Here is a 22787-nt window from a genome sequence, read left to right on the forward strand (position 1 = left end):
TTGCTATCGAATTGAAGACCGTTGTTTGAGATTAAGGTGTGAGGGACTCCGAACATGGTGACGATGTTCTTCCAAATAAACTTTTTGGCATCTATGTCTCTAATGTTTGCTAGTGGCTCGGCTTCGACCAATTTTGTGAAATAATCAGTGCCGACAAGAAGGAACCTTTTGTTCCCCACTGCTTTGGGAAATGGTCCTAGGATATCCAAGCCCCATTGTGTGAACGGCTAAGGGCTGGACAACGGATTGAGGGTCCCGCCTGGTTGATGTATATTTAGGGCAAACCTCTGGCATTGGTGGCACTTCTTCACGTATTCGTGCACCTCTTTCTACATGCTCGGCCACCAATAACTTTGGGTTATGGCTCTATGGGACAGGGATCTACCCTCGGTATGGCTCCCACAAATTCCTTTGTGCAATTCCTCGAGGATAAGCTCCGTGGCATCCGGGTGTACGCATAGCAAGTACGGTCTTGAAAATGAGCACTTATACAGTTTTAAGTCCTCGGACAGCCAGAATCGAGAAGCCTTTCTTCTAATCTTGTCGGCCTCGCTCTTCTCTTTGGGTAAAGTATCCTCCTTTAAAAAAAGTATTAAAGGATCCATCTAGCTAGGCCCTGCCCTGACGCTATGAACATGCATCATCCCGGCTTTCACCACCGAGGGTCTGTGTAGATTTTTCACGAGTATAACCCAAGGTAGGCATTGTGCTGAGGAGGTGGCTAGCGTGGCAAGAGAATCAACATGGGTGTTTCCGCTCCTAGATACATGCATTAGGCTGAAAAAGTTAAAACGCGCCCGCAAGCGCTTAGCTTGGACTAGGTATTCTTGCATTTTTTCATCCCTTGCCTCCAATTCCCCATTTACTTGTCCTACAATAAGTCTTGAGTCCGAGAACACGTTTATGGATTTCCCGCCCAGTTTCTCGACCATAGACATTCCTTCCAACAGGGCCTCATATTCTGCATCGTTATTCGTGGCCGAGAAACCCAATCTTAGCGATTTTTCGATGGTAATCCCCTTGAGGGAAATTAGGACGAGCCCCACCCCGAAGCCCCTTTGATTGGTCGCGCCGTCAATGTATGCTTTCCAACAAGTGGGCTCTTGTTGAGAGACTATGCCGACCAGTTTTTCATCTGTGCTCAGTTCCTCTCCCCTTTCTTCTGGTGAAGGCTCGGCAAACTCAGCTACCAGATCCGCGAGGACTTGGCCCTTCACAGCGGTGTGGGGCATGTACCTAATGTCAAAGGCGCCAAGAATGGTCCCCCACTTAGCTATTCTCCCTATGTAATCGGCACTCCGGAGTATTGATTTGAGTGGGAGTTGGGTTAATACAACAACGATGTGTGCCTGGAAATAGTGGGGGAGCTTTCACGTGGCTTGTACGATTGCCAGGACGGCTTTTTCCAAGGGGAGGTAACGGATCTCTGCTTCATGCAACGACTTGCTCACATAGTAGACAAGCCGTTATGTGCCATTGTCCTCCCAGATCAGCTCTGGGTTCAATGCGTGAGGGGCCACAGCAATGTAGGCGAATAGAACCTCATCGGCTTCAGGTCTGGATATCATTAGCGGCTGAGACAGATACTCCTTAAGTTGCTGGAAGGCTAAGGTGCATTCTTCAGTCCACTCGAACCCTTTCCACTTGTTTAATAAGAGGAAGAAAGGCTGATGGTTTTTAGACCCCTTAAAACAATTGATTTAACTTAGGTAATTAGCCAAGTTATTACTTAGTCCAATTTAACAAGTCTAAGTTATCACAATAACAAAGATCAAATCATGCAAAGCAGTGGAAAATAAATAACACAAGATATGATCACCCAAGAAACCAAACCGGTAAAAACCTGGGGAGGATTTGACCTAACTATCCTCAAGGTAAACTTGAATCCACTATCTTAAAAGAATCGAAATTTATACAATAAGACTTACAAGCCCTCACGCTCGACTTCTTATTGCTACCCACCAGTAGAACTTACGGACACGACCACGTGCAAGCTCCAAATCCACGGACTCCTTCTTTCTTGGATTCACCACCAGATACAAGCACACCTGCTTGTGTTTTTTTTAAGCTTCAATGGCAGCAATTGAGTTGATCATCAAGGTGTAGACAAATCTTCTCCTTGAAAACCCTAAGTTTGTGTAAAGGAAAGCTCCTCTAGATCTCACAAGAGATTTACACAAACAGCAATCTGAGCAACACTAAAACAAGGCTAGGGTTTGCCTTTTATACTTAGGATAAATTAGAAACCCTAAAAACGTTTTAAAACAACTAGGGCTGAGTTGGAAATTCTGCAGAAAAAACATTCTGCTCGAGCTTCGATCGATCGAGCCTAAGCTTCGATCGATTGAGCCAGGCCGAAATGCATTAATCTTTTCTGCATTAAGCTCGATTCCAACTTTACATAAATGCACAACTTTGAACAAGACTAAAACACTTCTAAACACATTGTTTCGATCATGGTTTGCCAACAATACAAATTAGAGTTCTAAATACATAAAATCCTAAGTCTTTAGAACCTAACAAAGGCCTACACCTGTCCGTTGAGCGAGAGATAAAACGATTCAAGGCAGCAATCATGCCGGTGAGCTTTTGGACTTCTTTGGGGTTCTGAGGAGGCTTCATGTTGTTAATAGCTCTAATCTGGTCGGGGCTGACTTCAATACCTCTATGGGTCACCATATAACCCAAGAATTTCCTTGATCCAACTCCAAACGAACATTTGGACGCGTTCAGGTGCAGCCTGTATTTTCTCAGAATTTCAAAGATATCGCCGAGGTCTCTCACGTGATCGGACACTAACTTGCTCTTCACCACCATGTTGTCTATATAGACTTCGATGCTCTTGCCCATTTGTAGTTCAAACATCCTGGTCATCATCCTCTGGTAGGTCGACCCGGCGTTCTTCAAGCCAAAGGGCATTACCTTATAGTGGTAGTTTACGACGGGGGTGACAAAAACCGTTTTTTCTTGGTTGTCGGCAGCCAGGGGTATTTGATGGTATCCTTGAAAGGCGTCTAAAAAGCTCATTCGAGGGTGTCCCACGGTCGAATCCACCAATCGATCTATCCAAGGCATAGGGAAAGGATCCTTCGAGCAGGCCTTATTCAGGTCTGTGAAGTCCACGCAGACTCATCACTTCCCACTCTTCTTCTTCACCACAACTGTATTGGCCAGCCACTCGGGGTAAAAAACTTCATTGATAGCCCCTGCTTTCTTTAATTTCATCACCTCCTCCCTCACCGCATCCGCATGCTCTTTCGACTGTCACTAAGGAGGTTATTTCTTAGGTGTCACAGCCGGACTAACATTAAAACGGTGACAAATGAAATTTGGATTGACCCCCGGAGCCTCGTAGGCGTCCCATGCAAACACGTCCACATTTTTTCTGAGAAAATCAATCAGATTTTCCTTCTCTTAGGGCGGCAGTTTCGAGTCGACCTAAAAAAATCTTTCCGGATTGGAGCCCACAAAAACTTTTTCCAAATCCTCACAACTTGCCTCCTCGGCGGGTCCCCCATTACCCGAGGCCAGGGCCGAGGTTGTTAATTGCTATAAGCCATTCTCGGCAGAGGTAGAGGGCTCAGTACTCAGTCGTCGCGAGATGGCAGACACTATGCATTGTCGGGCCATGACTTGGTCCCCCATCACTTCTTTGACCTGACCCTCCGACGGGTACTTCACCTTTTGGTATAGGGTTGATGATACAGCTCCTAGGGCATGTAGCCACGGTCTGGTTACAATGGCGGTATAGGGCGAATATGCGTCCACCACTATGAAGTCCACCTCCACTATGTTCGAGCCTGTTTGTATAGGCAGCCTAATCTGGCCTTTCGGAGTAATAATTTTCCCTTCGAAACTCACCAAAGGGGAGTCATATGCTGTCAGGTCTTCTAGTCGCAGCTTTAGCCCCTTATACAAGTCGGGGTACATTACCTCCACGGCACTACCTTGATCGACTAGCACCCTCCTCACGTCATATCCCCTAATCCTGAGTGTGACGACTAGAGCATCGTCATGGGGCTGGATGGTTCCAACTTTATCCTCATTCGAGAATCCGAGTATGGGCAAGGCCATCCCTTTAGCCCTCTTAGACTCCCGGTCGTCAGTTTCAACGGGGAGTCGGGCCATTGACATCACTCTGAAAGGATGGGAGCCAGTTCTTCTTGGAGCGGCAAGAATGACATTTATCGTGCTAATGGGCAGTCTCAATGTGCTTTGCCTTGCCTCGACACTCATTTGCTCCTGCCGTCCAACAGGATGATGCAAGAGGTGTCTCAGCTTTCCCTTTCGGACCAGCCGATCCAAGTGGTTTTACAGATTTCTACAGTCATCGGTGGTATGGCCCGGTTCTTGGTGATATTCGCAATATAGGTTCTGGTTACGTTTCGCAGGGTCACATGCCATCCTACTTGGCCATTGAAAGAACGATTCGTTCTTCACTTTCTCTAGGATCTTATGTAATGGTTCTCGGAACACAGCATGGACTGCCTGTGCCCCGATGGATCTAGACTGCTCCGAGTAATCCCTTCTCGACCGGTTACTGTTGTTCAAGCGGTCCGACCTGAAGTCCCTCCTCTTCTGAGGGACAACCTTCGCGTTGCCCTTTCCCGTTTGTTGGTCCTCTTCGACTCTCTTGTACTTGTCGATTTGGTCCATGAGTTAGCGCACGCTAGTGATCGGTTTCCCAGTCAAGGACTTTCTTAAACCGTGCTCTGTCGGCAGGCCCCTCTTGAATGTTTTGATGGCAACGTCATCGTAATTTCCCTCTATCTCGTTATACATCTCCCAATACCTATCCGAGTAGGCCTTCAGGGTCTCTCCTTCTCGCATGGACAAGGACAAGAGGGAATCTAAGGGCCGAGGAACCCTGCTACTCGTTATGAAGCGAGAACCGAAAGCGTGCATTAGCTGCTTAAAAGAATTTATGGATTTTGGCTTGAGGCTGTCAAACCATCTCATCGCCATAGGTCCCAAACTGGACGGAAACACTTTGCACATCAATGCCTCGTCCCTGGAATGGACGGTCATCCTCTGGTTAAACTGGCTTACGTGCTCTACAAGGTCAATCCGACCATTATATATGGCAAAAGTGGGTTGGTGGAACCGCCGAGGAAGCTCAGCCCCCTTTATCCTGCGCATGAAGGGTGACTGAAAGATGCAGTCCAGGGCCTTACTCATGGCGTCGTTTGCTAGGCCCTTGTAAGACGGGCTTTTGTGGCCGTGTTTGTGAGGTTGCTCTTCCTCATAGGAGAAGGTTTCACTTGGCGGGGTTCTCGATCTTTGCCTATACTCATTGTCCTCCTCATCGCTAGTGTTCGGACTGAGGGAAGGACGCCTTCATTGCGCTCGGCACAACTTCTTCTTCAAGTCGTCGATTTCTTGCTGTAGAGCCCTATTATCGTCCCGCTTTGGGGATGCGTGACATTTCCCTTTCGAGCGACTTCTGCTCATGTGGGAGGTATTTACGCTACCCTCTCGTCGCTTGTCTTGATCTCTTTCCCGTTCGAGGTTCAAAAAGTTGTCCTACCGTTGGGAGTCTGTGTGTCCCGTTTGGCACAAACCTGATCCTTACATCTCTAATGGTCTCACTTGCTGAGGCACAAGTTCTTCCCATAGACGACGCCAATTGTAGGGTCACAATTCAAGGCCCAGGCCCAACAGATATGTGGTTCTGGCCTAAGGAGCCCAAAACAATGAATTTATAGAGTGTGGGCTACAGAAATAGGCCTTAACGAAGTGTATACTAGCTAAAATTGGGCCATGCAATAATTGAAAGTAAGAAAATCTCCTTCATGTCCATTAGATATTCAGTCCGAGGAGACGTGGAGGATGTATATCGGTCTCTGCTCAAAGGCTATGGTTCTAGCACTGTTCTTCTGTTCTAAGTTCATTTTTTTTCGTCCCCTTCTTCATGGGGACTCCCTTTTCTTATATAGTCCTCTTGAAGTCATCAGGGTCTTACACTTATTGATCATCTGGACCTTCACTTGAGTGCCTGTCCCATCGGACATCCCCCCATCTTTCTGTGAGTTGTGGTAGCCAAGGCAACACTGTTCACAAGTCCTCTCCACATTAATGCGGCCAGAAAAGTAGCTGTCATGCATTTAATGTGGCAGCTGCAGCCTCGCCCTTGGCATCCTACGCTTTCTTCCTTCTTACAGGCTTGTGGGACTCATCCTTGTTACTAATGCTCGTTGGGGTGGGTCCTTCTAGAAGGCAGAATGCATGTTTGAGCCATATTTGGTACGTCCGAGGAGACATTTCTCCTCAGACCGCCTTTTAAACATCTTCAGGCCCACAAGAATTGGGCCAGGAGCCCTTTTGGCATCCACGTCTTCTCCTCGGACGTGGTCGAATTTTCCATACAGAACTCAAGGCCCATTGTATGATCTTAGACCTTTGCCCCTATAGAAATAAAGCACCAAAATTATAGGAGGAGGAAACTCCTACTCTTCCATTTTAGAAATCCAATACTCTATTAAAAAACCAAAGCATGACTAGAAACAGAAACCGAGACCAAGCTCCTCCTCCACGGGACTATCCAGAGAATCCATATACAGAATACCCAATGAATGACCAACTTGCTAATTCATGGAAGTGAATGAGAAGGTTTTGATGCTTTTATTATATATTGTCTTGGCATGTGAAAAAAGGATTGTGGTACATCAGGGAGTCCTAGCTAAGGAAAGAATATGATTTAGGAGGCCATGGGTTCGACACAAACAGACTCAACAAGTACAATTCCTTTGCTGTTATTTGTTATGAAACAAAAAGAAAGTAATGGCAACAATAAATAAAAGATATGGCAATAAATCAAAGTTTGGGAATTTTTGTATTTGAGAAGCGTATTTATAATTTTGGTACAAACAAGCATACCTATATGGAAATAAATCAAATATATGCATAATTATTAATTTAGAATCCTACAACAAGTTGTTTTGAATAATCACAGTTTGTTCATTGTAGGTCCAGCAATGCTGCAATTGAGTCCAGTGTAGCCAATTACAAACTTCCTGGATGCTTCAAAAGTATGAAATTTGGTTCAATTGAAGAGAAGGGTAATACACATATATTTTGGCAAACATTAGAGACCCAACATCTCCATATATTTTTAGAGGTGAAGTAGAATAGATCCAGTCCTTAGGTTGGTTCTAAATCAAATCCAAACAAAGCAATATCACAGAGAGATATTGAACTCCTGATTTGTGCTCATTGGCCCTTGACCACGATCTCAATTCAGCGAAGGGCGAGGCGTAAATGGCTTTTCTGGAAAGAGATGCGTTAAATGGGTATTGTGGGTAGGAAAGTGAAATTGAAAAATGAAAGAAGATTAAAACGAAGTAGAGAACCTGTTTTGTTGTGCCCGTGCGTTGATGTGGGAGGTGAGCGAAGAACAGCATGGCTTTTCTGATGGGATCAAATGAAGGAGAGGGAAGTGTGGAAGAAGGGGACGCGAGTAGCCAACAGTGAACACATGTGTAGTGTCAGTGGTGGGTCCACGGTTTTGGCAAAAAGTTGGGTTAAAAAGGTGAGATATGTGATTTGGTTTTTAAACCAAACAAATGTTTTGGGGTTTATGAGCGAAAGTGGAATTTGAGTTATGAGTAGTAAGTTTGAGTTATGAGTTGTGAAAATTGAATTATGAAAACTGAGTCATGGGAAAACTAAATGAGCCCTTAACGATCACTTCATTAAATGAAAGGATGATTTTTTTTATCAAAATATGGTAACGATAGGGTACATATCTACATTTTGAAACTTATAGTGTCTAAATCAAAATTATTTTTTACTTTAAATGTGTAAATTGCAATTTAATAAAAAAAATTATTTCAAAAGCATGTTATGTGATTTGACTTGCATAAAAAATCATTAATATTTCATATAATCTTTATAGTAGTTGTTGCGACAAGGATGGTGTAACAATGATGATAGTGATGGCGACTAGCAATGGTTGTGGGTGGCAAACCCGATGACACCAAGGTACTCAGCAACATAAAAGAATAAAATAAGTTAAGGCATAAGGTTTTTCATTTCTCAAAATTTAAAAATGAACCTCTTTGACTTGTTTTCTATTGAACATTTATAATTGACCGTTAATTTTTTTCATACCAACATGCAATTTTTTTTTTTTTTTTTTTGGCTAAGAAAATGGGTAAGGGGGCAACCTTAGTCAACGTCTTTCACCTGAGTGTGATCATAGTGACACCCTACCCCTACCCCTACCCACTGGGTCCATTTGGATGAGCAATTGTTGTGCATCCAGCCCCATCGAGGATGCTAGTTAGCATGAGTCAAGAGTATGAAGTTATAACCTAGGCGCTTTCTATTGCGGAATTCAAACCTAGAACCTCCACCTCCCAAACCCTTAGGAGTAAGCCCATGACTACTAGACCAACCACCCCCAAAGGTAAATTGCATAAAATTAAACATTTACTATATGTAAGTACTATTTCTCTAATCATTTTTTTTTAGTAGGCATGAGATATTTCGCTCTTGGAAATAATCATGTTGATTTAGGAACACAAAACTAGGGATGGACCCAGAATTTCAAATGAGAGAGAGAGAGAGAGAGAGAGAGAGAGAAAACCCTCCAAATAGACATCCATATAGTATTAACAAATTATAAATACATAAAATCATTATTTCTTAATACATTAAGATGTAATCATCTACTAACAAAGACCCAAAAAAAAAAAAAAAATATTAGGCTGGCTATGATTTATTTTTTTATTTTATTTTTTATTTATAAGTTAGAGCATTTACAATAGCGATACTAAAAAAGTTAGCTTTTGGTACCTCAAAAAGCAAATTTATTTATTTTACCACTTTACTTTTTAATACACCCAACATCAAATGTTCTATTTTTTTACCACTTCATTTAAAATAATATAAACAACTTATTAAGATAATAAAAGCAGAGAAAGAATTTGAGTTTTTTTTTTTTTTTTAATAAAAAGTAGATAGACAATCTTAATAAAATATTTTATTTTATTTTTAACAATTTGCTACAATCAATTGGTATTTATACCGTTTTACTATAGTTGCAAAAAATTTAGCTTTAATTTCTCCAATAACATATGGTTTTTTGGCTTTTTAGTGGTAATATAGCTTTTTTGCTAAAATACAATCACCCTTATGAATGTTTTTATTGTTTTGTTAAGTTTTTGGTTTGAATAGTTGCAAATTGAAGGGTAAATTAAAAGGTTTTGCAAAGGGGCCAGATAAAAAAATGATATATATAAAAAGTAAAAAAAAAAAAAAGGACCTGGAGCTCGGGCCCCACCTGAGTCCGTCCATGTACGAAACTAAAATAAAATAAAAATAAAAGAAAAAGAAAAAAGAAAGCATTTACCAAAACTTTTTCTTGATATGAATGACTATAATCAAAGGGTATATGGAACCAAAAAGAATCCACACTAAATCTAGTAATGGTACAGTCATGGCTTTATGTCATTCAGGCCTTCCTTTTGAACTACATATACATTCAGGGTATGGATTTTCATAAAAGGATTCTTCCGTCCTGAAACGCGCTCGGCCTTTAATTCCCTGCATTGGACCTTTTCTTTTCCTTGGAGCTCCCTGCCTGCAATTTTGGTAAAAGTTAGACAAGTTCTTGGTTGCTGCACAAATCTTGTTCCATAGTAGGGCGTTTTACTAACTCAGGAATTAAGGAACAGCTAATATCTTCTTTACATAACTGCCCTGTGTTCAGCCGTAATGAAAAACACATTGGTGCTAGTCAATTATGTAAAGTGTTATTGGAGGCAGTATACGGTGCATCCAATACATTCGAAATTTCGCTCACAATGTGTGGTCATATTAAATATTGTTTACCTGTTCTCATGCATTTGGCGCACAAGAAATGAATATGAGGATCCTTCTTTAAGCTGTCCGGTTTCCAGCTTATCAAAAATTTTGACAAGACCTTTCCTGAAAATAAAGTACATGAAGGAGATGAAACTCGGGGAAATCTTCATATTCAAAAAATTGTCAAGCCTAAGGGGGAAAAAAGGAGAAACATTCCCAATGAAATAGGCTTTAGGTGCCACCACCAAGTTTGAAATTGGGTAGTACACAACCAACTCAATAAATGCAACAAGCAGAAGCCAGGAAAACAAATGACCTGTTTAAACAATTAAATTTTATGCAAGTTAAAGATTGTTGCATACTATCAAAAAAAATGGCTGAAAAGAAAAACAGGCTAATTAAATACCATTTCTTTTCAGTAGTATATACGGGTTAGGGAATTCCTCAAGAGGCTTAATGGCATATAGCAACATATACGTTAAATCTGAATGTAGAAAACAAGATCACTTGGAGCTTGTTTACATAAAATCTCATGTCAATAAATGGCCTAGGGTTCACATCCTAATAAAAGCATGTGATAAGACTTTGGCACAAGTCTATCTTTTGCTGGCCTGATATATCAGTTCCAAAAGATCAATGAGACAATTCCCTAAATAATTTCTTTTGACTGATTACTACCTGTCAGGATTAATGGTTTTCCGGTGACCTAAGTATCTGCGGTGCCCTTCAACAGTTCTTGCCATATTACCAGAATATGAAGGGACGAACACATCACTCTCTATAGAGATAATGTAATCAAGTGCTGCAGTTTGAGACGCATGACCAGTGAATGCTTCCAATTCTTCCTTGGTTGCAAGTTCTTCCTGTCATCAAGCCAACAAACACTTAGTCATTGCACCTTATAGGAAGAAATGGTGGCACTAAAATAATTTTCCTTGCTAATCATATGGTACAGAAATGTTCACAAACCTTGAAAACTATGTTTGGGAAGTAGGACATGAGCTCCGAAAGGCGAGTGTTACCACCATAAATTTCTCCAGCTGCAATATAAATTAAGGTTGATGGAGGATAACCAAGAGCTTGAAGAAATATCCCAACCTCCTTGGGAGTTAGTGGGCAAAAGCCTCCTATTCTCTGCTCTCTTGAGTTTATCTCTTTGACCTTCCAATGGTTCGTGGTCTCCCTAGAAAAAGAATCATATGACAAAAATAAGCTACAAAACAGAATGAAATGCCACCAATATAAAATCAAACACCCTTTTTTTATTAAGTACAAAAAATTTTATTGAAAAAAGACTACTTCATGCAAAAATGAACATGAAACAGCCAAAAAGTACAAGTAAAAGTAGAAAACTCAAAACTATATACAAGAAAGAAGAGAATCTATAAACATCAAAAGGGAATCAATGGATGTGAGTCCCCAAGCTTGAGACCAATCAAACAAAGTGTATACAAAAGAAGCAAGGAGCTGATTCCCTGAGCTCTCCACGTCTTTGAATGTATGATTGTTACGTTCCCTCCAAATAAACCACATCAAACACAAAGGTGTTAAATTCCAAAGGCCAGATGAGTGCTTCCCCAAACAGTTCCTCCACCCAAGCAAAAGAATAAGCACTCCCAAACAGTTCCTCCACCCAAGCAAAAGAATAAGCACTCCCCCCCCCACCCCCCCCCCCCCCGGCGGGGCGAATTAGAAGACGATCCACTAATTCCCCATTACACCGGCACATACAACACCAGTTCATAATAGAAAAACTGCTTCTCCTCAAATTGTCACGAGTCAGTATCTTCCCCCACCCTTGAGGAATGCTCTTTCTTTTTTTACTTTCCTTTCCCGTGAGTTAGAAGTGTGGAAGAGGGGGGCGGGGTTCGCTAGAGGCCCATTAGGCTTATGGGATACATAATAGGAAGTAATCCTCTCCTTCCCTAAATTTCCCTTGCTTGGTCTGATACAACAAGAGGCTATATTAGCTAAGCTAGTGGACACCTACTCAAGGATGCTTCGTTCATAGTAGGAATGGATATCTTATTTGTAACCCCACCATAGTTGATCCTTCATATTTTGAACAACAAAATAAAAAATATGGAGAATCAAAGACCTATACTTCAAATTTTCAGAAACTTTGACTAAAATTCAGTCATTAAAAAAAAAGCTGCTAATTCTTTAACTGATTCCCCTCATATCTTCCATTTACAGGAGATCCCAGCAGCTCACTTGGAAACATTGTGAATAAACATTGAAATTTTCACATTGCAAAATATTTGGAAAAAGAAAACTGGAAGTTAAAATCTCACACAAAAGGGCATAGAGAAGATGCAGAGGTGAAATTTGTTGATCTCATTTTCCTTTTACACTTTGTTTGTTTCAGCGATAATATTTTCTAGAAAATGAGTCATTTTCTAAAAAGTATTTTCTATAAAACTATCTCATTTTCCTATGTTTGGTAGCAATCTTAAATAAGTTGAAAAACAATCTCCTAACTTCCCTTATTTAGTTTGCTGTGAGATAGAGTTGTTTTCCAAAAGAATTTAGTGGAAAATAATCTTTAAAAAGAAATCATATTTTTTATGTTGACCTCCTTTGACTAATTTTTTTTTTATACTACCAAACATTAGAAAACATGGAAAACTATTTTTACACAAAGTTTTCCATTGATCGTACTTATCCAAAAAAAAAGAGGCTAGAAGGTTGGAATCTTCTCATCTATTAACCTGACATGTATTTTATAAGTGCATATGCGTTCATCCCTATATTTTATTTGTGTATATGCATGCACATTAACAAATTTTCTCACCTCATAATTCTCAGCTCTTCAGATTCTGCATCAGTCAGTCCATAAGTACAACCCGTAAAAGACAGCATGTCTTTTTCGTATCTCAGATGAAGAGCTATATATCTTCCCCCTCGTGTTCTCAGCCGCTCAACCAGCTTCTGTTGTGTCACCAGCATGCATGCTCAGAACCTAGTTTAACAGGAATCCCCATAGGAGACCTCTTAAATGAATCAATACTGAATTGACAAAATAAACCGGGGCCATGTTCACTGTGAACATATGTATTTGTAGTAAGGTTTTGAACCGTTGCACAATTTTAAAAGAATGACAACCATTTCCAAGTTTGAGCCATCCAATCTAAAATCTCAAAATTTGGTAGCAACAGTTTCATTGTCACTGGATCAGGGCTTGATGCCAAAATCAAAACTTGAAACCTGGATTACAATCGCAGAAAAATATGAAAGGCTCAGCAATTCAAACCTTTCCAAGGCTCTCAATTGGGGGAGAGAAGCGAAGTGCATGATACAGAGCACGGCATCTCAATCTCTGTATATCAAGAGGCAGATTATTGTTAGCAAGACGAGAATCCGATTTTGCAACATGAATTACCTGCACAGATGGACTCATTAAGCATCCTTGAGTTTGGCAACTCATCAAACAAGACCCAGAAAGTGATATTTGACAATCAGAACTCTTGCAAGTATAATGTTTTTCTATATTAAACTCAACAACCCAAGTACTTCAGAATCAAATTTAATGAAAAATGCTGTTAAAAACTTGCCACTTGAACATTTACTAGATCTAGGCAGCTCCAGCCACGAAGAAAATGATAAATAAATTCAACTTCATGATGGAGTCATGGAAGATTAATATGCTATTACTTCGCAAATTTGCCTATTCAAGAATTATTTTATTGGATCCTAGTGTGAAGTCCAATTGAAGTGAAAGACGTGCCCTTTTAATGGTCTAAGTATGCGTCTTTTAGGGTTAAAAAAGGTTTTAATTTGGGTTTTCATTTTATTAGTTATGGTCAGTTTTATATAGAGGGGCAAATCTGTAATTTCTGCAATTCCTGCGAATTAAGGGTATTTTGGTAATTTAGTTGAGTCTAGAATCTTCTAAGGTATTCTAAGTATCTTAGGTTTATTTACTTTAGGTCCAAGTTAGTATTTATTAGGTTTTATTAGTATTCCTAATACTAGTAGGAATCTTACACTACCAGTACAAGTAAGAGTCTTGCATGTATTCAAAGAAAATAGAATGAGTTGATTAATAAAATTGAGTGTTTTGAGCAAAGGCACGTTAGCCTTTGTTCTTTCTTTCTCCTTCTCCCTTCTCTCTCTTTCTCTTCTTCCTTTCTAAGGTTATTGTTCACGGGTACTGTTCAAACAGCCCCTAAACAGCCCTGATTTCTCTCTAATTCTTCTTCTTTCCTAATCCTAACCCTAAACCCACCACAACTAAACGTAAACAAATCCCTAATTTTTCCTACAATACTTCATCTTATATACCATTTAGAATATATGTGCTTTGGTTTCTCATGGTATCTAAAGTGTGTTAATCTGTCAAAAGCATAGGCTAATCCTGGAATTTATAAAAAATGCTGCTTCAGAATTTACTCCATCTATATTTATCCTTTTGAAAAAGGAATCTTGTAAGCCCCTCAGATGGTAATGAATCCACTTTACAAGATGATAGTTTTCATTTCTGTGCATGTCAAAGTGCCCATACTATTATAAAATTAATAAACGGTAAAAGAAAATGGGATTTTCACAGCCGTTTTGCCTTAGGTTCTAGAGATATGTGAACTAGCTTTAATACCATGCTCAGTGGCAGGAACCTTGACAGACGGTAAGTTCCTCACTCCAAAACCAGAGTTTGACTACAAAACTTGGACTCCTAATTACAATATGTTTCACATACCTGATATTCCTTCCATAACTGTTTCATCTCTTCATAGTAACCAACACCAGACCAGGAAGTGAAGTGCTTCCTGGCCCGAGGAAAAGCTTCTAAATTCTTTGGGAGCTCCTTCACGATCCTGACGTCTCTTTTTAAGCTTTCAATGAAATGAAGCTCATCAAATATATCTGAAAATGTGCTGTGGATAGGAATACATGACAAAAGAATGTGTAAGAAAAGAAGAGAGAATGAGACAGGAACTACAGTACTCCAAAATGCTGGAAAAGGAAAAATAATACTTGTAAATACCTAGAGTCTTTCCAGAATGAACGCTTATCTAGTTGAGGAACAACTAGGGTTGCATTCATTATACGTGCAACAGCCACCATGTCAGATATCTTCAGGAAAAAAGAATGGTTACTGAATTTGATTAACAAACTATGAAACAAAAGTTTGGTTAAGGTAAGGCAAACTCTCACATAACTGAGAGCAATAATGTGCTAAAACCCCCACATAGATCAAACAAATGTTTATTTTAGATATTCAGAATTCAAAGGGGCAATTGGACGACCATAGGCCCCATGTCCCTTGTATAGAATTCCAATAAAATGTCTTACACAGCATTTTAGTATACAACTCCATCAAAGTAAAGGCCCTAGTTAGTAATTACACGTACAGTACAAGTATTGTACACGTACGTACGTAATATTTAAAAATACTTCCGTCTCCCGTTCAGCTTCCAATTGTATGCTAATATACGCGACTCTTTTAAACTAAGAGTATATTACGCGTGCTTTGTTAAGAACGTTAAAATCAGCTACTGATATACGGTGTTGTCAAGTGTCAAATCAAAGTTATCAAACATGACATGTAATTTTATAGAAGCGAATGCCCAATACAAATACTAAATCAATGGTCAATATATTTATAATTATTTTATAGAATAAGTCTAGTGATAAAAAGCTGTCCTATGCATTTATGCCTCCTAGCCCCTACTATTCTAAAGCTTGTGCCTTACAATTTTCGAAGCCAAATTCTTTGCTTTCTTTGACTCTTCGTAATAAATTTCAGTCTTTTTTTTTTTTACTTTTTTTTAATCTCTCATATCTATTATTAATTTATTAGTCACTTCGTCATTATTTAATATTTTATTATAATTTGTTCGTATCCTTTTTTTTTTTAATATAATTTGTTAATATCAGTAGTGACTAGTTACTATCTAAGAAATTTCAGAATTGATATTCGATATATTTAAGAGAAATAATATTGCATATACAATATTATTATAACAAACTTTACACTCGCTGATATGGTTTTTATTATAAAGAAAAGAAATATGGTTGGAAAGTAAGATGCTTCAGGTAGTATGTTGGGTTATTGTATTTATCTTCATAAAATAAATGATAAATGTTTTCGTATTCTTGTTGCGAAATTTTAAAATATAAACGTTTTATACAATTAGACTCATAATATACATGTACCGTTATTTTTCCGTTTCCATAATTTTAAACCAAATATTTGAAATGTACATTTCTTAAAGATGCCGAATTATATCCATCTGTATCCTTACCATATTGTACACATACCGTGTTTTACTAACTATGGTAAAGGCCGCCATTAAGACAGTGGGAACCAGCAACAATGGGAAAAAAGATCATTTTCAGAACTTCAGATGGAACAATAATGCAGATCTTTAATACCATATATGATTAAGGCCACACTTATAAGGCCTATTCAGGATGATGGGTCTGCAAAAATTGAGAAGCAAACACATGAATCCTAAAGGTAGTTTCGAATAACAGTACAGAAGCATGTTGTGTTTGACTGGGACATATTAGGGAATATTTTTCCTATATGCAAGGTTTGAATTCAATGTTAGAATGAGCTTTGACAAGACACAGGATCTTGAAGAATATCCAAGTCCCTATATCCTTGTGGTTAGTGGAAAACAGCCATTGGACCGGATTTGTCCTAAAATTGAGGGTATTTCGTATCCTTCCTCATCAGAGAGGGAGCCATTAGGTAGCAGAGCTTTTTTATTGAAAAAGTGGGGAGTGGGACTTAGAGCTATGAGAGTTCTACTTCTATAAGCTTACAATTGATTGAAGTAGTTCTCTCTCATCCCACTATTCCAAAGGAATAGAATAAGGATTTTACCTCTCTATCTATCTTATAGATGTAATAGGACTATAATACTTCTTCCTCTTAGAGCTATCCCTCATATTATACTACTACAGGCAAGGAGGAAGATTGAAAGGAAGGAATGAAGATAAAATTTGAGGAAGGAAGAGGGGCAGGAACTTTTATGGAGGTAAAGAAGGCCTTAAACTAACACTAGAAGAGATAGAGTACGGAATTACCAATTGGAAGCATTAGAAGAAAGGGTGCATCCCTCATAGCACAGTCCTATGGCTTCCTAGAGAAGGGAGAACTGGCAAGTAGGGGAGAGGTTACATCTTCCGTATCCAATTAGCAGCCGGTTCAACAAATAGAGGATTGGCTGCTTGTTACCTTACTGATGCAGGACAATCAGAACAAAACTGAAACAACAATAAAGTAAAAGGATATGACCTAGGAGTCTGCACCTAGGCCTTGTTTGGAGTCAGCACCTAGGGCAGACCTGGAATCCGCACCAGACCAAAGAAAGACCAAACGGTCATTTTTTTCATTCATCAAAATATCAACTATCTCCTCAAGGAGTACAATAGATTGCTTATAAAGGATTGCTAAATCCTAGTTCTAATTGGCTAGGAAACCCTAATTGCCTTATTACAAAAATAACCTTGCTTCCCAAATTAAATTACTAATAGCCTAATAAACTACAAAGATCTAAAACATAAAAATACAATTGACTTGCAAACATAAATAATATTAAATAATAATTTTCTTGCATCTCCTGCATCATTCTCCTCTGGTTGGAGAAAACTCGACCACGAATTTTAAAACATTGAAGGATTAGGATGCTGACAAATAACACTTGCTTCAAGTCTGAAATCACCTTAGGGAGCACAGGGAAAAGAAAAACCTTGAATTCCACCACATCAAACTCATTTGGAATAACAAAATCAATGTGTGGAATCAATATAATCTCTTCTTGAACCTTATGAACCATAGGAAGCATTGTGGTTTTAACCTCTTCGACTTCACCAAGATGTAGATCTTCAAGAACTGTGGAGGGTTGATCAGAAGCACATTCAACAACTTCAACTTTCAAATCATGTGCACCTTCTAACATAATACTCTCTCTAGGCACCATCTCTTCACCTTGCTGCTCTTCAATAGATTCATTTCCTTGCACGCATGTTAAAGCAACACTTGTCAAGGCATGTGCGTCTGTGCCAACATCAGGCTTTGGTGTTGCTGGAGGAGTCTCCACGACCAAGATATCATCATCAATGTTGTCTTCGATTGGGGCAGCAATAAGTTCATTGTGATCAAGTATCCTTGGTTTCCCAATTGAATCGGTTTGAGTCTTCTTTTGCTTCATCTGAGCAATCCTATCTTGAACATTTTTCATGAGCTTTACAGATAATTCCTTGGTAGATTATTCAAAAGTGCGCTGAGGACATGAAATAGGATGAGGATGAGAATTCATCGTATTTGCTTTAACTTGAAAAGTACCACACTAAGATTGGGGTAGATACTTAGCTCGATAGTATGGTGACAAATACTCATCACAAAGCTTTTCTTTCATATCTTCCCACACACTGATGGCAGGTCCATACCTCATATAGCGGAAATACTCAAGATTCTCCCAAAACCTTTGTGCTTTACCTCGTAACTTCAACTTGGCATACCTAACCTTTTTGTTATCTGCAAAATTTGCTTGCTCAAAGAATTGCTTCATCCCATTCATCCAGTTGACAAAATCTCGTGGATAAGTTTCATAACCATCAAAATAAGGTGCTTCTAATATTACCATGATTCTCTAAAATAGTGCTTCAACAAATAGTTGGAAGTTGGAACAAGAACCTGAGTTGCTGTGATGTTCTCTAGACAGATTGTTCGAATAGGCTTCTAAGACTATTCTCTCAAATAGTTGTTGGGACTGGGCTGGTTGACAAGTTTGGATTTCGTGGGCTGGGCCTTTTTTTTTTTTTTTTGCAAAAATAATAATATACACTACTGCTTTAAGACACTACAGACACGAACTTAAAAGAAATTCAAACGGACTTAAAAGAAACTACAGACACGGACTTAAAAGAAACTCAAAGTACAAACTCTAAAAGGAACTCAAACCACGGACTAAAAAGAAAGACTACAGAAACTAAAAGAGACCGGCGATGGACTTGCGGTGCTAGGGACCGGCGACTGTGGCGGCGTGACGACAGGGAAGGCAGCGGCGGCACAATACATGGAGTAGTGGTGATGATGGTGTCGGCGGCGGTGGCTGATGCGTGTGTTGATAGTGTCGGCGGCGGTGGCTGGTGGGTTGGCAGCAGCTAAGTGCTAATCTATGGATTTCGGCGGCTGGTGGGTCAATATCAGCGGTGGTTGGCTGAGGTTGCCGATGGGTCTCGACGTGGGTCTCCTCTCTTTGTGGTTGCAGGGGATTTGGAGACTTGATTGTGGGTTCTAGACTAGAGGTTTCTGGTTGGCTTCAAAATCTGGGTTTTTTTTTTTTTTTTTTTTTTTTTGGGTGATATTTTCTAGCTCTTTCCTGCGGTGATGCTTCAACAGATCAGTGTTTGCTCTAATACCAAAACTGACACAGGACAACTAGAACAAAACTGAAACAACAATAAAGTAAAGGGGTATGACCTAGGAGTTAACACCTAGGCCTTACTTGGAGTTAGCACCAAGTGGAAAAACTACTAGGAGTCAACATCTAGGGCAGACCTGGAATCTGCACCAGACCAAAGAAAGACCAAACGGCCATTTTTTTCATTCATCAAAATATCAACTATCTCCTCAAGGAGTACAATAGGTTGCTTATAAAGGATTGCTAAACCCTAGTTCTAATTGGATAGAAAACCCTAATTGTCTTATTACAAAAATAACCTTACTTCCCAAATTAAAATACTAATAGCCTAATAAACTACTAAGACCTAAAACATAAAAATACAATTGACTTGCAAACATAAACAATATTAAATAATAATTTTTTTTGCATCTCCCGCATCACTTAACCTCCTCTTTCCCCCTTGGGGGGTATTCAAAGAGGTAGGCCCTTATCCCATTCCTAAAGTCAGGAATGGTGAGTCATTATTCTGAGTGGCTTGAAAAGCGGAAATGTGCTTCAAGGAGTCTAGCTTTCCTCCTTTATTTCGACTTCTAACAAAGGATTTTTTTTTCTTCCATTTTCCAAGAAGGATTAATTTTTTCCTGTTTACTTTACCTATATAAAAATAATGTACTAAACATATCAACAAAAAATTCTCATTGATGTATTGTTCCATCGACATCGAATCCAAATAATGATGCCATTTTCTTGTTCCTGAATGGGTTTCTTCAATTTTTTTAGGTTTTTATGCTCTACTCTGAGTAAAAATAGGCCCAATTTTTATTTGCTTGTATAGGGAAAATGTCCCAATAATATTATTCTTCAAGAAATACCTTTAGTTTCTTTATATTATTCTTCAAATCATCGTACAAAGGGAAGAACGCTTTTCCTGAGAAGAGTTCAAAATTTTTCATGCTTACTCTATGCATAATATTGGCACTTACTTGACCACACATCACTCTTTTTTTTGATAAGTAATTACTTGACGACACATCACTCAAGCACTTTATTTATTTCTTTATTTTGATAGGTCCATTAGGACCATTACTCAAGCACTTTATTTTTTGGGTTAATTGCAATTTGCCCGCCCCTAAACTATGGGGTCAAATTCAATCCCCTACTAAACTATGAAGTCAAACAACGTTCCCCATAATTGATTGGTAATAGGAAAAATACCCCTTACTGTTAGCTATTTACGTCAATTTCAAAATTTTGATGCAAATTCTAAAATCAAGCAGTGTCCACAGAGTGAATCTCTCCAAGTCCAAGTTTGATATTTTTCAGTTAAAATTTTGAAATTGTTAACGGCAAGGAGCATCATGCATATTATCAATCAATCAATCAATCAAGGGGTAATTGCTCAATTTTATATTTTAGTGGGGGCATGGAATTTGATCCTAGAGTTTAGGGACCAAAATGCAATTAACTCTAAAGCACTTTATGGAACAACAAAAGTTTGTTATTAATGACCTCTGCCATCAATGCACCGTGAACCAAATTCTTATGATTTCTAAGAAGGTGGGGATATCATCTATGAGGATATCTACGAAAATGCTTATGAGCTATCATGAGTTCCAATTTGTTTTCTTATCTTACATAGTAGCTGACAAAAATGCATACTTTTATACAGAAATGATAAATAAATAAATAAATAACGTAGTTTACAGTACAGTGCAGGATATATAACAGTCAGTTACTTACACCAGTGCGCATTTGATTTAATCCCCCATTACTTCGCACGGTTATATAGCGGTCTGATCCATGGGCAGCTGACATGGGGGAAAAATACAGAGGGGGGAGAGATAAAGAGAGAGTCATTCAGAGTGGTTGAAGAACCTAAAGTATGGAAACAAGGATATTCTCTATATATAAGGCGATACCACACACTTGACACTATGGAATAAAAGTTAAAGAATTATGGGAAAGAGAGTAAGCTTAAGAGGGGAAAACACATGTTTCCATGCAAAAAAGATAAAATATATGAATATATCATGCATGTAACTGTAACCTTTATATTTAGCAGTAGGCTTGATACATGACTGTAACCCATAGCTGAAAGGAGCATCCCAAAGTTGTTCTTCAGGAATCTGCAATATTGGAAATAGAGGATAGCCTTGCTGTTCATATATAATAGATGAAAAGGCAAATATTATAAGAATACTTTTCATATAGTAATGGACAAAGAGTTCAATGTCCTCTGGGGTATTGCCCCTCAATTGTTAATCAATTGAGATTGCCAACAAAATCCTAATGACCCGAAGTACCCACTAACCATAATGCAAAGTTTTTATTTTGATAATTCGATTGTAGGGAGGGGGGGATTTGAACCTTGGAAAGCTTCATTGGAAACATCAAGAAGTGCCAGTTGAGCTACAAGGCCCTTGGCAACCATGATGCAAAGACTATTCCTTTGTAAAATTGTCATATCTTTCTTCCCCACCTAAAACGGATAACTTAAGTTATAGATTATGCAACAACTAACACAGGCACTCCTGCTTTTATAGTTTAGCAAACTTAATGCCCCTCACGCACTAATACGCTTATCAGTGTTCATGACACTTTTTTTTAATAAGTTATCAGTGTTCATTACACTATCAAACAAAAGTATCAACTAAATCTTGAATTTACACTATCAAATAGAAAAAATCATGCTTAAATGTTCTTCTCATAAATGTTACAGTTAGTTCCTTCAACTGAGTTAACTTCAAAGATCCACTGGCATTTCAGAATAACAATTCTCAATAAATATAATAATCCCTCCAATCTCCTATTTTGGGTCCCTCGAAGAAAAAAATCCAAGTCTCAAATACATGTAAGTACAACTACCCACTTCACAAAAACTCCCAAAATAGCAGGACCCCCACATGATTATAAACAAAGGCACAAACCCTACCATGAAAACGCTCACAAAGTCTTCAATTTTCGCGAAAATCTCAATGACCCATCAAAAATTACACCACCATAAGCAAAACCCAACTCTCAAAACCAACAAAAACAGAAATTTTGATAAAGCCACCATACCTGCTCAGACAGTAACTCTCCAGAGAAATTTGGTTTTTGTTCATCTTCCTCCAAGATATTCCTTGTATTGAACAGAAATATGAAGATGGAGAAAGCAAAGAGAGAGATAATGTAAAGTGTGATTGCAGAAGGGGAAGGTTTTCTTGGGAGAAATCTGGAAGTTAAAGAAGCCCTGTAATGGGAAGAGCCTCTATTCACCATTTCAGCTTTCTGCTACAGAAAACAGATCTCTTGCATCGTTTGTTTCTTGACCTCTTCCTTCAACGAAACAGATTGCACGTTGCAGAAAACACATAGTGGCGTCAGTGTGCGAGTGAGTCTTACTGACCGTTAGATTTGAGATGGTTCATCTGAACGCTATGTTAAAGCCGTTTGATTATCTCTGCTTATGACTCAAGTTTCTTCTATTATTATTATTATTATTTTTTCCATATTTTTTCAATTTACAATCAATTTAATTCATACATTTTGGTATCATTCAAATTGGTCACTATTATTTTCATCTTACCAACCGTAGGGATGAAAGGCCCGGATAAGGATATTGGGTCGTGGGTCATACCT

General features: G+C 38.9%; 2 protein-coding genes and 1 long non-coding RNA gene across 7 annotated transcripts; all 3 read right to left on the reverse strand.

Moving 5' to 3' along the window:
• Nucleotides 1-3549: 3549 nt before the first annotated feature.
• LOC126690031 (uncharacterized) lies at nucleotides 3550-4236 on the reverse strand. The gene has a single exon (XM_050385175.1). The coding sequence runs from the start codon at nucleotides 4234-4236 to the stop codon at nucleotides 3550-3552; it is 687 nt and encodes a 228-aa protein (XP_050241132.1).
• Nucleotides 4237-6933: 2697 nt separating this feature from the next.
• Nucleotides 6934-7652, reverse strand: LOC126733353 (uncharacterized). The gene is made up of 2 exons (XR_007659677.1): nucleotides 7350-7652; nucleotides 6934-7266 (listed from the first exon to the last, which is right to left on the reverse strand). It is a non-coding gene; the product is annotated as an uncharacterized LOC126733353 (long non-coding RNA).
• Nucleotides 7653-9347: 1695 nt separating this feature from the next.
• Nucleotides 9348-22555, reverse strand: LOC126733350 (O-fucosyltransferase 38). Of its 5 annotated transcripts, none has more exons than XM_050436599.1 (11): nucleotides 22227-22553; nucleotides 21214-21292; nucleotides 20907-20974; nucleotides 14792-14880; nucleotides 14504-14681; nucleotides 13061-13126; nucleotides 12602-12738; nucleotides 10777-10990; nucleotides 10486-10670; nucleotides 9835-9930; nucleotides 9348-9583 (listed from the first exon to the last, which is right to left on the reverse strand). In XM_050436599.1, exons 1-11 carry the CDS (start codon nucleotides 22425-22427, stop codon nucleotides 9451-9453), a joined length of 1446 nt encoding a protein of 481 aa, XP_050292556.1. In that variant the 5' UTR covers nucleotides 22428-22553; the 3' UTR covers nucleotides 9348-9450. The 5 variants fall into 5 exon arrangements, with proteins under 5 accessions (XP_050292556.1, XP_050292555.1, XP_050292558.1 ...); XM_050436598.1 differs by having other exon boundaries at nucleotides 13061-13189; nucleotides 22227-22551; XM_050436601.1 differs by lacking the exons at nucleotides 9348-9583; nucleotides 9835-9930 and adding exons at nucleotides 9937-10123; nucleotides 10214-10291 and having other exon boundaries at nucleotides 13061-13189; nucleotides 22227-22554.
• Between the last annotated feature and the right edge of the window lie 232 nt (nucleotides 22556-22787).

The sequence above is a fragment of the Quercus robur genome, chromosome 6 (genome assembly GCF_932294415.1).
Source record: "Quercus robur chromosome 6, dhQueRobu3.1, whole genome shotgun sequence".
NCBI lineage: Eukaryota > Viridiplantae > Streptophyta > Magnoliopsida > Fagales > Fagaceae > Quercus > Quercus robur.

Excerpts from the sequence above, each read along its gene's own strand:
- LOC126690031 (XM_050385175.1), bottom strand. The coding sequence starts at position 4,236 with ATGAGTGTCGAGGCAAGGCAAAGCACATTGAGACTGCCCATTAGCACG.
- LOC126733350 (XM_050436598.1), bottom strand. The coding sequence starts at position 22,427 with ATGGTGAATAGAGGCTCTTCCCATTACAGGGCTTCTTTAACTTCCAGA. Across the intron at positions 10,991-12,601 it reads GAAGAGCTGAGAATTATGAG|GGAGACCACGAACCATTGGA; the intron begins GTGAGAAAATTT and ends TTCTTTTTCTAG. Across the intron at positions 9,584-9,834 it reads CGCCAAATGCATGAGAACAG|GCAGGGAGCTCCAAGGAAAA; the intron begins GTAAACAATATT and ends CCAAAATTGCAG.